General features: G+C 26.7%; 1 protein-coding gene across 3 annotated transcripts in view; it reads left to right on the top strand.

Moving 5' to 3' along the window:
• LOC135931722 (uncharacterized) overlaps positions 1–16317 on the top strand; it is a 33500-nt gene that overhangs the window by 11966 nt on the left and 5217 nt on the right. For 2 of the 3 annotated variants that reach the window (XM_065468995.1, XM_065468996.1), the window contains exons 3-7: positions 4591–4652; positions 7263–7676; positions 11983–12135; positions 14494–14819; positions 15176–15821. In XM_065468995.1, the coding sequence (XP_065325067.1) occupies positions 4591–4652; positions 7263–7676; positions 11983–12135; positions 14494–14819; positions 15176–15821 (1601 nt within the window). The remainder of the gene's footprint in view (positions 1–4590; positions 4653–7262; positions 7677–11982; positions 12136–14493; positions 14820–15175; positions 15822–16317) is intronic. The other variant, XM_065468997.1, reaches the window with a different exon arrangement.

Here is a 16317-nt window from a genome sequence, read left to right as displayed (position 1 = left end):
TATGCAATCCATTGAATAAATTAAAAAAATTAGAAATGATAACAATATTATTATACCAATTTTGAACCACAAGATGCAACATGTGGTTGTAGCAATGCATAAAAGGAACTTTTTTATTAATTTTTTTTTGAAGTAGGGTTTGCACTCCATTTCGGCCAGACATAACGTTTGCACCATCATATGCCTGGTTTATCATATTCGTTGAATTAATATTTTACTCATTAAGTTGCTTTAAAATGCAACTAGTAACGCTTTCAGCAGAAAGACACTGTAAATTATTAATCCCTTTTAAATTTTCTTGGACTTCTCCAGAAAAAAATATATATAATTATGCTCAGGTTTTCACAACCTGGTGCATCTTTTGTCACATCAGCCTTAAGACAAAATAAAAGGCATCTCACCTTTATTATATTTATCTGAAATATAATCAAGCACCATATCTACCATTATAGATATTACTTCGTTTTAAATCTGGATGATGTATATCGCGTATTTTTGTATATAAATTTCGTAATTTTATTTAATTCAGGATCTTTTTGGATGGTGTATGAAAACTGCTATAAATAGTCCAGAAAGAATAAATTATGTTTTCTACATTTGCAGCATCCGTAATCTTTGTTGAACCAGTCCCAAAAGATAGCTCCTTTATATTAAGAAATATCATGAATTCTTGATTTAAGATCGTAAAGATTACGGTTGATTTGTTGGCCTACCAAAATTGTTATCTCAGTATTTTCTTTATAATGCTAAAATATTCAAGCTATTTTAAATAACTGGTTATATCGGGTTTATATAATATTATTTTGTCTAAGATCTTTATCGGACCATTTTTAAAAATCGGCCCAAATCGAGCTGTTTAGCAACACTGCACAATAATTACGAAATTTTATCAAAATTTAATAAGAACCTTTTTTATTTTAATAAAAATTTACGGATCGGTATCAATTTGTTTCCTTAGATTTGATAATTTAATTCGCTTCAGAAAATCCAGGTTTTTTAATTTGCACCCAGATCTATATCAGAGACCTTCAAAAGATAATAATATTGTGATTGAACCATAATAAATAAAATAATTATCATTGAAATAAGTACAATTTAAACGTTATAATTAAGTGCCTATATAACTTTATACACACATGAAAATGATAAAATATGAATGAATAATGATTTATTATTGGATAAAAATAAAACAGGATAGGAAGAAATTTACAAACAAGACATGTTTTTTATATAAATATTTAAAATTTATTTTAAGAATATAAAAATAATCAATTACAAAAATTCTTTTTAATTTGGGGGGCAGGTTTGGGGGCCAAAATTTTTTTTGGAGGGGGGGCTGCCCCCTCCTTCGTGACTACGGCCCTGATGTTGTGCCATGGAATTGCTAACGATTGGTATAGTAATATCATTGTCATTTGACCAATACATTCCTTCTTGCAATAAGGAGTTATATTCAGTCAGCAAAAGAATTCCTATAAATCTTTTCATCTCTGACTGGTCTATTGTTTGTTTGGAATAATTATGTGATCACAAGCAGTGAATACATTTCGTGATCAAAAAATAATTCAAATATTTCTATTAGAGTTTTTCCGATCAAATTGAAATTCGATAATAATTCATTATCAGTAGGCCTCGATGTGTAAATTGGATCAATTTTTTCCCATTTTAAATTATTTAGAAATTTAATTTTTGTAGATATTGAGGTTTCTAATATCAATGTCTGCTGGATATTGGATTTTGATCTCCCCTGCAGTATCTAGTGGAAGTTGTGGTGTTTCATTTAGATCGTTTTCATCAAAATCTTTTTCATCGCTAACTAAAGCAGCATTAGGAGGTATAATTAGAACATCTGTTTTATAAACAGGGTTTTCATCGAAAAGCATGGATATAATATTTTAATATTAAAAATAGGGCAAATATAAGATGATAATAAATCATTTATTTATTCAAATGAAAAAATATAATGAGAGCATATGAATAAAATTATGAATTTTCTGGATTTTTTTTAAAAATAATAAAAATATTATGATGAAAAAATAGTATTTTTGTTTAGTAAGAAAGAATATAGACAAAAAGTTATAATTATGCCAAATTTTTTTTATATAATTTTTTTTAGAAAAATTGCTTTTTTTGAACCCTTATGTGGTCAACGTTGCATAAATGGTACAGTAAAAAACAAGAATTATAAACCCAAAGAATGGTAGACCAAAATTAATTAAAATAGGTTAAGGCATCAAGAAATAAATTTATGCTAATTGCATTAAAAAAATAATACTTTTCATCGAGGGAGCCTAGAACATTTGGCATTTTAATAGTTCAAATTGTCTAACTTCAATTTATATTATAGTACAATCTTCGAGCTATAAGAATCATATGTGAAATTTTCAATTCAAAAAATTTATATATGAAAAATCAAAGTTGGCCATTAATGGGTTAACTAGTTTGACCTTGTATTAGAAGTCCGCATACGGTCCATTGGACAAGCTCGTCTAAACACAAAATTAGAAATAAACTACGGGCCGGACTTAATTTCTTTTAAAAAAACTATCTTGATTAAAACTATTTATTACCAATTTCATGGATATAAAAAACATTTTCTTTCCTAAGAAATAATAGTCCATACGCTAAATTACAAGTTTGCACGTTATTTTGATATCCAGAATCACTTACAATTCAATTTTGCCTTCAGACAATAAATTAATAATTATGAGTCAAGGAATAAACTTCGGCAAATGTAATTAGGGTGAAAATCAGCGATTGACGCATCTACCATTAGTATAAAATCGTTAGTAGGTTGGTTTTAATTCGAGCACATTTTAATCTTTATAATGCTAATAGCATAACTACACATAATATCCAATATAAAATAGTTTTTCTAAAATTATGCTTGTACTCTTCTAGTAACTATCAAATATCATTATTGGCCATGTAATATTTGTCTCCAACTTGTAACTTGTAATTCTATATTTTTTGTGCCACATCTAATCGTAGTCGTCCATGATCAATCTTTTTTCATTCAAATTATTTTCGGACAACGGTTAAATGGGACGAAATTTTTTTGAGAGGATTGGGTGTGCTCTGCTTATGTTTATTTTTTGCATAATCCGCGATGTTAATATTCATGGAATATGCTTATAAACATAAATAATTATTTATTAGACGAGAAGATATTCGAATTAATCTTGTAAGGTTTGTGTCAATAATTCAGATAAAACCGTTGTTGTAACTGTTTTCCTATATTTATTATATCTATCATCGTTTAATTAAAAATATCAATTAATTTAGATTGTTTCTAGTTCATCCAATAATAAATAGTATAGTATAGAAAACCTACTCCACGAATCGAATAGAAATGAATATATATAATAAATTGTAAATTAATCGTTTTTGTTTTTCAAAATTTCCTTACATCATTTTGAAAGTTTTTAGAATGTTACCCAGTTTTTTATGAAAAAAATTTAAGCGAGAATTTATATTTCAAACTAGAGACGCACTATCCACCATTTTAGCTGGTACTGAAACTAAAATAATGTATGTAAATTTTATTATTCGTATGAATAGTCGATATATTTATTATTCGTGGTATAGAGCATTCTATGGCTAAAGTTATAAAAATGCCAATCAAAAAATTAGACTGGATTTAGAAAAAAATTATCGTCTCTTAATTTTTTTTTTGTTTGGTTCGCCCTGAGTTTTTAAAATAATTTTGTAAATAGTTTCTAATAGGAATTCAAAAATACGAGAAGCGAATGAATGCTAAATGATCAACCATTTGATTTTTTTAAACTGATATCTTTTTAAATTTGACTCCTGTTTATAATTAATTGTTTTGTTATTTCGGTCATAACAAGTGTTGTTGAACAACTTGATTTCAGCCGATTATTGGAAACGGCAGGCGCAATTTTAGCCAGAAAAATATTACCTAAGCATCGAAATTTCGCTAATAGTTATCCAAACCTATGAGCAAAATCTTTAGGCTTGCGTAATATTTCTGGATAAAATATTGAGTTCGCCGTTTTTAAAAGTGGCTCGAACATTAACAACAGTCCCAATTTTAAAATTATAATTTTATGCGCCGGGTTTGCAGATCTCCGCTACATCTAAACCGTAGTATCGATTATACACGTCTATTAGTAATGGTCGGTCTGGACTGGTCCCTGAAAATTTTTAATAAGGGTTTTCGACTCAATCCGGTCCAAAAATAGTTTATACAGGTTTTCCGTGAAATTAAGAAAAATCAAAATGTGCATTATTAGATATTATCCCGCTCGAAAAACACAAATTGTCTGACCCGAAAAAATATTTTGCGCAAGTTGCCCCCGCCTGAATTGAGCTATTCCTTTTAAAGCATTTATTTATTTTCATATATTTATTTATTTTTATCTTCTAAAGTAAAAAAATTGCCATTATTTAAATAAACAAATTTGAATATAGCCTTACCTTATCTTTTAATATAATAATAAAATAAACTTATACGTTATACTAAAGTGATAAAAGAAAATATATATACATCCGATTTTATCGATAATTTTTAAATATGTTCTACTACGCATTGATAAATGCTTAAAACTATCAAATTTTATAAATTAGGCGATTCCGTTACAAGCTTCAAGAAAAAAGAAATCGACGCCAAAATAGCCCCCATTCATGAGGTAATTATATTTTTTTTTAAAAAAAAGTTTGATAATTCAATTTATTGAGTCTTATTTTAATTTCGGATCCATATTTTACGTATATATCTAATCCCGAACCATTTTTGTTTTTCAATAGTTAACCGAGTACTTTTGCTTTTATTAATTTTTTCAAAATATGACTCTTAGGTCTCGTTTAAATAAGCGCGAAATAGCCACGTCGCTCAAACGATGTATTCATCATTAACAATAATTTATTACGTATCTTTTAGAGACATCGCGGTATTTCGTGCTAAATATAAACGGCCTTAGGCGGAATCAGTGGCTTAATCAAGATTTTTGTATAAGAGGTTTCCTATATTTATTTATTTTTTAAAATTTCACTCGTAAAATTTTACATTTTCTTTAGGCCTTATCCTGTTCGCCTTATTTTTTAATGGGCTAAACCGATTTTGAACTTGAACGCCCTGCCCTTTTTTGGGTTGTTTTATATATGTACATTTAAATAAATATTATTTGCCGTTTCATTATTTTTTTCTATACAAATAAAACAAAGACGTTACTACTTATATAAATTTATATAGTCAAGGCTTTAGAGGAAGCTATATAGCTGGCTAAGCAGCCTGCTGTTTAGAAATAAAACGAACCTGGATACTGCTTTAGAACTGAAATATAAAATAAATAAATAAAAAAATTGTATTTCATAATTTTATTTTAAGTTAATTATTATATCAAACTAAATATTTATTTATGAATTTCTAAAATCTCGATAGAGCGACGCGTTTGCATTTTTATACCGGCGGCGCTCTGACAAACAGTGTAAATTTGTTTGCATATTATTGCCAGCAAAATTAATAAAAATCAAAATGTTATAATACATCCAAACCAAACAAAATATGAATATAAATTCTTATAAAAATTTATAAATGTTTTATAAAATATCTTTAACAAATATAAATAATTAATCATCAGCTTAAGCAATGCATAACAACATGATCGAAGAATTGCGCATGGATACATAGACTCATTTTACACAAATGTACAAATTAAATTTGTATCAGAATATATTATTGTAGTTATTGTATAAATATAATGTTATCCCAAGTTATCTGGAGATAATGAAGATCTTTTTAAATTCAATATCAAACTAGCAACAGATAAAGTACATTCACTTGTGGTGCTGGTAGACGCAAAGTATTTCCTTAGCAAATATTGATAAATCGAGTGATTATATCCCTTTGCATTTCCAAAATGCTAGCACATCAGTTTCAACTTGAGTTTACTAGTATATATTAATTTATTATAAATATTTTAATACAAGTTTTTGTGTTTTATTTAAAGTTATTTATGAGCTCACCGCATCTAATAGTCGGCGTCGGGCTATATTATATATCCCTCTAATAATGTGACTTTGTAATATATATATATTTATACTTGGTAAAAAGATTAAAATTATATCAAAAAGGGGTATAATGTCATATATAAATCATAAGAAATAATTCAAAAATAAATGAAATCAATGATAATTTTGAATAAAAATCATGATGTAAATCTATTTTGTATTTTATTTAATTATTGTTTTTTTCCGAAATAATACAATTTGTTTTACTATATTTGGCATGTAGGTTTTAATTAATCGCTACGTTTTATATTTTATAAATGACTGCATGTTGTCTTAATCATGATTGTTTTACTATAATAAACTCCTATAAAAATCATTTTAATATTGGTATAATTTAAATATAATTTAAAGAGTTAAATAATTTTTCTAATATTGATAATTTAGATGCAGATTTAAACATTAATTTTATTTTTAGTTATAAGTTTAATTTTAAAGTAACGAGAAGAAACATTGTTAACATTTAAAAATTATAAATTATATACTCAGAATTATCAAAATTATTTTATAAATAGGCAAATATTGATAATTATAACATAAAATATCTTAACAATGGCGTATTCATATTCCACAGATAAACCGATGTTTAATAACTGGATGTATAATTAATAACTTTGGAGTTATTTATTTACCAGGCATATTTTTATTCTATTATAAAATTTGATTTAAATAATTATGATATAATTAAATGAGTTGATTTTATTTATTTTTTATAAAATGATTTTTGCCAACCCTGATTTTTTTTCAAACAAAAATTAATTTTTAATTTCTAATATTTCTGACAATTCTTAATAACCATTCTAGGGATTAAAAATACAGAGAGAAAAGCTGCAGGATTAGGAGGGGTACGAAATAATTAATAGTTTAGAGAGGACAAGTTATTTTTAAAAACCGGATTTCAATCTTTAATATCCGGCAGCGATTTGGTACCGGAGGCAATATCCGATATTATTTTTGTAAAATATTTATTACTAACATTATACCACACAATACAATGAATCACTGAGCCGCGTAAGAGCAGGTTTTAGTTAAAAATATATAATAAGCATTTATTATAGGATTTTGCGGGAATTTACTTAATGGTTCAAGATAAAGATAGTGATCACCTTTGGAAGTTTTAGATTACAAAATAAAGGATAATAATAGAAAATTCAAGAATGTCATGAAAATTTTTGTAACTAATTGTAGATATTGTTGTAGATGTAATTATTTATTATTTTATATTCAACTAGATCAAGCAAACGTTACCATTCGAATCTATTTCCTCTTCGTTATCCCGAAAAAAGCAACGGGTGGCCACCCATTTTACCCCTGAACCATCTACAGTACCCCTTGTTTCCCCTGCCAAAAATAATAATAAAAGTCTTCACGAGCCTGATCAGTCTCGAATCCCTCAGTCGCCAACGCAACATTTAGACCATGCTGTCATCGAGAGACTGGCCCAATGTTTGAAGGAAAGGATAATCAATATTCTGGACCCGAGTTACGCGGAAAACAATGGTTTGACAAGGGATGGCGTGCGGAAGAGATGCCATAATTTGGCTAAGCAAATTGAAGTTTCCGTCAAATGCAGCTCTCGAGCTCCCAGCCAATGCAAGGCCAAGCAACGGGCTTTGGAGTACAATTTGGCTGATCCCAAAAATAAGGTGATTATTTCCCTTCGTGATTAATATAAATCGGAGGTAAGTGAAGAACACATGGCAATCATGATTAAAATGGCGGCCGTTCGCATATTACGAATAAGTCAGACCATGCTAGAGCGTTTGCGAAATTGAGCGTTATAGTAATTGGAAACAAAATTAAAATTATAAATATACAAGTTACAAATTTTGCAGGGTTCTCGTTATATATATTATGTTATACCCCCAGGATGTCCGGACCCGTGCGAACGGGTAGTAGCAGCCTTTAAGGGTCGCTAAAATTACACTATTTTAAGTGCTCATAAATTATGGCTTTTATTATATTATTTAGTTATTAGAAATTTATATTTACTATAATATATTATTGCATATAAATGGTGTAAAAGAACTCGTTAATTTTCAACTTGAATATATTCTTTTTTTTGACGAACGCGTTCGTTTTTTATCCTCATTCAATATAAATGAATAATAAGCATTGTTGGGCACCGTAATATTTTACTAAACAACCAAATTTTATTAACATGCATTAAGGCAGGGTTGCCAGATCTTTTATATAAAAAGCGGGAGAATTTAATTCCAAAAATTATTTTATTTAATTCTGCCTAAGAAATGCACATAAAATATTGTAAAAATCAGTACATAAAATAAAAGGTTTTTTAGAAAATTTTATATTAGTAACTAAATTGTTAATTTTTGTTTTAAGATTAAAGTTCTGTACAAGCATATGTTAAATATCATTCGATTTCTTTATGTCCGATGATATTTTTGGGAAGTTTACTTAAAACTCCTGCCTCTTTATCAATAGCTTAGTATATTGTGAATGTTTTGATATTTCCTTTATTTGAGGCATACATTAATAAAGAAAATGGAATATTTTCTTTCAAATCCTTTAAAATGTATCTCTTAGTTGCAGGACCTATAATATTCAAAACTATTTTTTCTTCTACATTTTATGTTTTTGGCTATTTTTGAATTAGGAAAGAGAATAGACAATAAGTATGCAGTGCAATCTGTAAATATATAACTAGGCCATTTTATCGTGTGATAGGTGCATGTCGTTTCAGATGTTAAATTTACAATATTATTATCACTTAAGTTATTGTTTTTAAAGTATGGTATAATTCCTTATTTTTTAAATTGGAGATATTATTTGTCACTCCATAGCTGATGTAAAATTATGTAATGTATATTATACAAATTGCATTAAAACTATATTGTTTATAGTGGAATTCTAGGTATTAGTAGTGTTTTTAAAAGCTACCAAACGTTATTAGTTACATTCTTAAAAATCTAACTAGTTATTAGATACATTACAGTTATATTTCAAAGGTAACGAGTTGAATTATAAGTTATATATCTTTTATATAACGCATCATTTTTTTTTATTTTTATAATTTATGATGAAAAAGAGAATAGATATATTTACACCGAAATAAAATAGCATAATATCATTGCACTGATTATTTTTTCTAAAAATTGGGATTTAATGAATTTTCTAAAAGACGCGCGCGTTTCTCTTCATAAATAGGATCTCTAAACTAAATGAACTTTCTACAGGAGCACTTGGTATAAGGGCAACATTATATTTAACAAAAAGCTGGGAAATCCTCATATAAGAAGATGTATTATTATTGGATTTATAAATTTTCTTAATATGTTCATTAGCAACAATAAAATTTTACCCCATCTTGATATACGCTACATGGTCGTTAACATTAATCTCATTTTTAATAAGTTCAGATTATTGCCCAGATTTATTTTGTAAACGTTGGCATTTTGACATGGAAATGTTATATGCTTTTTTTATAATCATCATTCTCTAAAAAGATTTTGGTGACATCAAGTTAAATGCATGGAAATAATATTTTTCTCTGCTTGAGAAGGTAATCAAAGTTATTTAAATCACAATTAGTTAACCCAGAATCAAAATTGAGCTCTAATAATTTTTCTTTTATAATATCTTTTTTTTGAATAATACATTTAGATATTTTTGAATTTAAGGTTTGTCCACATATTATTAAAATCTTTTATCATCATAGGAAATTAATCTTTCTTTGGCTTAATTTATTTGATGTTTCTGAATTATTTTTCTTATTATTTAGTTTCCTTTATTTTTAAGGATTGGTTAAGATATAATATCTTCTCTAAAAATAGATATTTTTATATAAGAATACTTAATTTATATTAAAAAGTTGGTTTAATTAATAAATCTATATGTTATTAAGAAAAAAATATCTAGTTGCATATGTATCTATAACTAAAACTTAGTACATTTAAGAAAAATTTATAACGGTTCGTTCCTATTTTTATAAATTCGATTTTTTAATAAAATAAATCATATATATATATTTATAAATCTTAGAGAAAAATCTTTCTAATTTTTATTTTTATAATTCCATATTTAATTTAACAATGAAGATTATTTCTTATCTAATTAAATAGTAATTTGTCTAACTATTAAATAAATTGAGTATAAAGTAAAAACAATTAAACTGGTAATCAGAGACCTGCAAAAGTATCATTTGCACAGCCCAGCCGATTTTTTTTTTAAATTTTATTAGGCCCGGTCCGGGTATATTTTTTTTTTTAAAAATGGAATTTAATTGCAAGGATATTTTAATTTGAAAAGAAATCACAAATTTAAATTGCCCCTAAGTAAAATTAAAATTTGAAATTTAGGTTCGCTCTTTTTATATTTTATTAATAACGGTTACGGTTTATAAAATTATAACGATTCGGTTCGAAGCCCTGATTTTAAACAATATTAAAAAAGCTTCTTCTAATATCATTTTATATAAATCAGATCGGATATTATATAAAATACTTATTTCACATTCACATTTATTTTCAGAATTAAAAGAATGGCAGTACAAGTTTCTAGTTAGACTAATTATTTCAAGTATTTTATATTTTAAAATTTTATACTAGTGAAGGTCTACATTTATTTTCTAAAAAATCAGAAGCTGGCGTAAATAAGAGTAAAAAATCAGGCTTACGCCAAAACGAATAACCCTGATTAAGACCCATTTTAAATATATTTTTAAAATAATACTTAGTCCAAATCATGCCCTGGATTTGTATCTATTTATTCATTCCCCATAGCTAAGAAATACTTTAGTTAGTAACACACTCCCATCTCCGAACTAGAGGCTTGCAATGGGCGAGTTTTTAACCCGACCCATCATTCACAGCTATCGCTCCGAGATGAAGAATTCAAAAATACAGCAGATATACTTCGTAGCGAATTCACGCCAACAATAATTCAGGATATTACTATAATAAAATCTTTATTCGTTAAATATAGCACGACAATCACATTTTCAACTCACGTTGCGTTTATAGTATAACTAATTCTGTTATAACTATGAAAATCTTCCGTATTAGGCAAAAACTTTTAACGATTATTAAACATTTATATATATTTTTTTTAAATATTATAATTTGCATTTTATATTTTTGTACACTATATTATACGAAATAAAAATATTTAATCTAACGACTAACATTAATTTATATTAGGCTGTGTCCTAAATCTGATTTAAAAATTCGCAAATATAAGAAAGCCTTCGGAAGTTTTTAAAAATTTTAATCAAATCGTATGTTGAAATTTATAAAATTTTCTAGAATTATGTTTAGGACATGTTTTTATATTTAGATTATAGATTACCTATTTTTTTTTTCGTTAAAAGTTATGAAAGTTTTCAAATTTAATTTTTAATATTTAGCCTTAAATGCATTTAAAAAAATATATTATTATAGATTTGAACGAACGAATTCCTACTTTTTTTAAATGAACGTTGACCGAAAACCTATTTGATTTTTGTTAATGAAAACGAAAAGCAAATTTGTTTTTTTTAAATAAAAAATATTTACAAGCTCTACAAACAAATATTACCCATTGTACATTCCGTACTGCTTGGTTATGAATCCTATTTTGAAAAGGCGGGGTTGTTATAATTTTTTTAAAGCATGGCGCATAATAATTTGATAAAAAATATTTTAAAAATGAAAATCACAAAAATTTTAAAAAAATTGAGTTATTATAAAAATAGAAATAATAACTAGTAAAGTGATAGTAGACAGACGATAAAAATTCGAATCCAAATGATTTTATCAACGATGTTTTGAAACGCTTGATTTTTGGCTTGATATCTATTTACCAATATCTCATATAGTCATAGATGTCACGTGTTTCTTTATTTTTCCCTCTTGCCGACTCTGATAATTAAAAATATTTAAATATATATAAATCTTCCAAAAATTTTGGATTTAAGCATTTAATAAGCATGAAATATTTAATTATTGAATTAAGATTTTCTTCAAAGTGTTATCTGGTGAGATATCACCCGCCGACTTAGTTAAAATGACCCAAGAAGAAATATCCGTTTACCGAGCCGCTTCCTACTCCGTCACACCCAATAAACTTTTACATATTCTAAGCTCTTCTTCCAGGCACAATCGAAAAGTAAAAAAAAGATAAAATTTTACGCTATTAGGTCTCATTTATAGTAAACGCGTTTTGTTCAAGCGGTACAGTTTTTAACGCTGTCGAGATCACATTCTTTACAGCAATAATAATGTTTGAAATAAACGTTTCAACATATATTTTTTAAATTTTATTATAACCTTTTCATCGTTTTGCTTCATATTTATAAATTATACCTATTTATTGGCTTGATTTTGTAAAAAACGCAGCATTAAATACCACACCGCTTAACGATACGCTTTTATTATAAATGAGCGTTGTGCTGAATTTATAGTAAAGCATTGTGTTAAAGCGTTCCGTTATTTAACGCTATCGAAGTCACAGCTGATTCTTTAGCGTTATTATTTTTGAAAGAGATAAATTTTTATATAATACTTCAGAATATCATATACCTTTTTTTAAAATCTAATTCGCTATTATTTTTATAATCTATCGCATATTTTTTGTCATCCGCACCGCTTGAACATAACGCATTTACTCTAAATTCGCCCTTTATCCCTTATTTTAACAGTGGTTTATTTTTTTAGTTATATATTAAATCTTATTTTTTAAAATTATCATTTTTGGGCAAGTTTAATTCTTATATTACTTATTATTTTTAAATCTTGGCTGATAATATTTCAACTATGTCAAGATACTAGTATGACTGATATTTTAAATCTTTATACACGCTCTAAAAATGCCATTTTATAAAACACTATCAAATTAACTGTTATTATTTTTCTTTTAATTAGATTTTGGGTTAGATGCTTAATATTTTTATTTGCCTTTACTTGTACTTACAAAAGTATTGTATATCGCCCTAAATCTAAATCGTACTAAAGGAAGTAAGTATATAGGGTGTAATGCAAAGGATTATAAGTTAACTCTACCGACGTGTTATATCATCTACCTAAACTTGTTGGTTATTGTTTCTTTTCTGCCCCAAATCCCTCGTATGTATTATAATTTAGAAATAATATCTGAGGCTAAATATAACCATATATATACTCACAAAGTCATTATTTTGGTATTTAATAGACTTTTTGATCTTAATAAAATTTTGCATACTCGAATTCAAAGTTTTATCTACTACTAATAGTTCCATCATAAGTATCAATGATCAATAATGACACTTTTTGAAAATTACAATTTAAAAAAATTTAGATAAGTTAAAATAAATAATGATGCTAAAAATAAAAGAAGTATTTTACAGCTCTACTAAAAAAAATTTAGATTTTTAAATGTAATAATGGTATTTAAAAAAAATTTAAAATTAAAAATAGACATGGGTTTTTAAGTTGTTGCGTTTATTTTTTCAAAATAAAATAATATCTTTCTAAATAATATAGATGGCGCTCTCCTATAGGATAACTCATTTTTGTTAAAACTATTTTTATTTTTTACATTTTTAAAACATAAAAATCAAGATTTGCTAGCATCAATATCTGGAAATGATATAGCTGCAATTTATATAATCTTTTACTTTAAGGTAAATTAAAAAAATTATGAAAAATAGTTATACCCGTTTTAGGGTTTTCATTAGGTGTTTTTTAAGGCCTTGATCATTTCGTCTGGCGATAAATTAAAGGCACATCTAGTCGTCGATATTTGGGATAAATGATTACCAAAATATAATATTTTAACAATAGTACCTATCAACGATGATGGACGTACCTATCAAGATGAAAATTATCGAGGCGTCCAAAAAACTTAATTCAATGAAAAGCCAAAAATAGATGATATTTTTAATAATTTTTAATTTATATCTAAATTAAATAATTTATCGAAAAATTAATTTTTTTAAAAAAAAATTATATAATTATTTCTAAATAATCTCATTTCATGATATTAATAGTGGACAAATCTTGTTCATGATGTTATAAATTGAAATTTTTTTTATAAAACTATTTTTTTTAAAGCAAAAAATTCACAATAATAAAAAAACAATGGCTGACCCAATTTGAACATTTTTTTACAAATAAATTTTAATATAAATGAATAATAAAATATTAAATTTAAAGAAATTCAGATGAAACAAATGGAACTTCATGTTTAAAATTTATAACTAAATAAAAACTACCATAAAAAAATCTTTAATAATTTAATAGAGCTACAAAATAACAGCTAATTTTTAGCATCATTATTTTTTAATATTTAAATTGTATTTTTCAAAAGGGTCATAGCATTTTTCACCACTAGTATCTCAGAAACTAGAAATATACTAGGAGGCTAAAACTTTAGATTCGATAATTAAAAACTTGGGGCTATAAAGTTATCTATTTGATTAGGAATTACTCTTATAATTTATTTTAATTGGTAGGTCTTTCATAGTTCCGTTTTAACCACATTATTTAGGAAAATTTTAAAATTCCTCACCTCACAAAGTTCCCTTCATCGCGCAAACCACAATCAGCGAGCGATGCAAATCTACCGCCGTCATCTACGTCTACCACATTACTTAGCCTAATTCACCCTGCCTATTTTACCGGCACTCTAATATCATCTACTCCTACAAAAGATAATAAAAATTACTCATTGTCGTATCATACCTCTTCATCTACCTTTAAAAAATCGGATGAAAACAACAGCTTTATCAACGGTGTTGTTACTGGTAGTACTAATATAATAAAAACTAATTACCTAACACATAAGGAGGAGCAAGCATCTATAGTAGCCGATAGGTATTGGTTATAGTTATAAATCTTCTATTATATACCATATATTAGTTAACATTACACAAATTAGTATGTCCTGAGATATTTTTTTTATTATAGCCCTTATTATACCCAGGTTCATAGTTTAGATTTTTGGAATATTTTAAGTTGTGTTAACAATATTTGAAGCACTCTCTTTATCCTAATAGAATATTAATGTTTTGCAGTTTTTTAATTGTTATTTTTTTTAAAAAAATATGTTGTATATATATTTCTGTTCTTTTAGAATCTTTTGATTTTTAAATTGAATAAATAAATATAATTAATCCATTTGAAACTTAATTTTAATCTAATCTATTTCTGATTACTCTTGTTTTTATTAGTCGTAGATTAGCAGATCCTCGCCTCAAAAAAATTATTAATCCCCAACACCCTTTACCCAAGTCTAGCACTAACTACACAAACGCTAGAAATTTAAACCAATCCTTCGTCACTAAAAATCCGAATTCTTCTAAAGATTTAAACCAATCCCCTAGCACTAAAATTTTGAATTCCTCTAGAAATTTAAATCAATCCTCTGCCGATAGAAACTTGAATTCCTTTAGAAATTTAAGCCAATCCTTCCCTACCAACCCCTCGAATTCGACTATAAATTCAAACCTACCACCAATCTTCAAGGCAAGACCACCTGACCCCGAACCTGTGAATATTAATGGCACATTATTCTTTCCCGATTTGAGTAACACTGGTTTTCCTAATCGTATATCGCGCGTATCGGTAACCCATTTGAAAACGGGGGGCGAAATCTTAACACTCGAACTACTGAGCAGTTTGTTTGATGGCGAAATCGAAAACCTTGAAGGGAAAGGGGAAAATAAGGTTATAGGGTCCGATGCTGAAGATAAAGAAAAAAAGAAAGAAAGAGAAAGAGTGTCCATAAATTTAGGGACGATAATGGCTGATATTGCATGGGATAGATCTAAAGATCACCTCAGGGCAGCGGATAAGAGATCGGGCGACACTCCACGGGTAATTTAATATCTTTATATCTTACTTAATTATGGTTAGGGATTAAAAAAACTATTTTTTCAGGAAAGAAAACAAACGATAAAGCATACGTTATGTTTTTTTAAAAAATTTTCATTAATGCTACAATCCTTATGGGAAATATATTCCTTTACTTGCAAATTTTTTATTATTACAATCATATATATCTACCAATTTTTTTGATTCTTTGTAATTATCATAATTTTATAATTTACTCATTTTCTATTGATTTTTTTCATTTTTATCTTTGAAAAATAATTTTTTTTTACACCCTTATAGTATTTTGTCTTATGTTAAGAATATTTTATGACAGTTTGAGCAAATTAGTAGTATAAATTATATTCTCAAAAGTTAGCTAGTTTATTTTTTTTTAGAGTAATGAATTACCGTTAAATTTTAAAAGTAACTAGTTAAATAGCAATATACTTTAGAAATTATTTATAATTAATCATTTTTAATAAATTTTTTTAAATACTAT

Source organism: Gordionus sp. m RMFG-2023, chromosome 1, assembly GCF_954871325.1.
Source record: "Gordionus sp. m RMFG-2023 chromosome 1, tfGorSpeb1-WG-v2, whole genome shotgun sequence".
Classification (NCBI taxonomy): Eukaryota; Metazoa; Nematomorpha; class Gordioida; order Chordodea; family Parachordodidae; genus Gordionus; species Gordionus sp. m RMFG-2023.
This window is presented reverse-complemented; position numbering and strand designations above follow the sequence as displayed.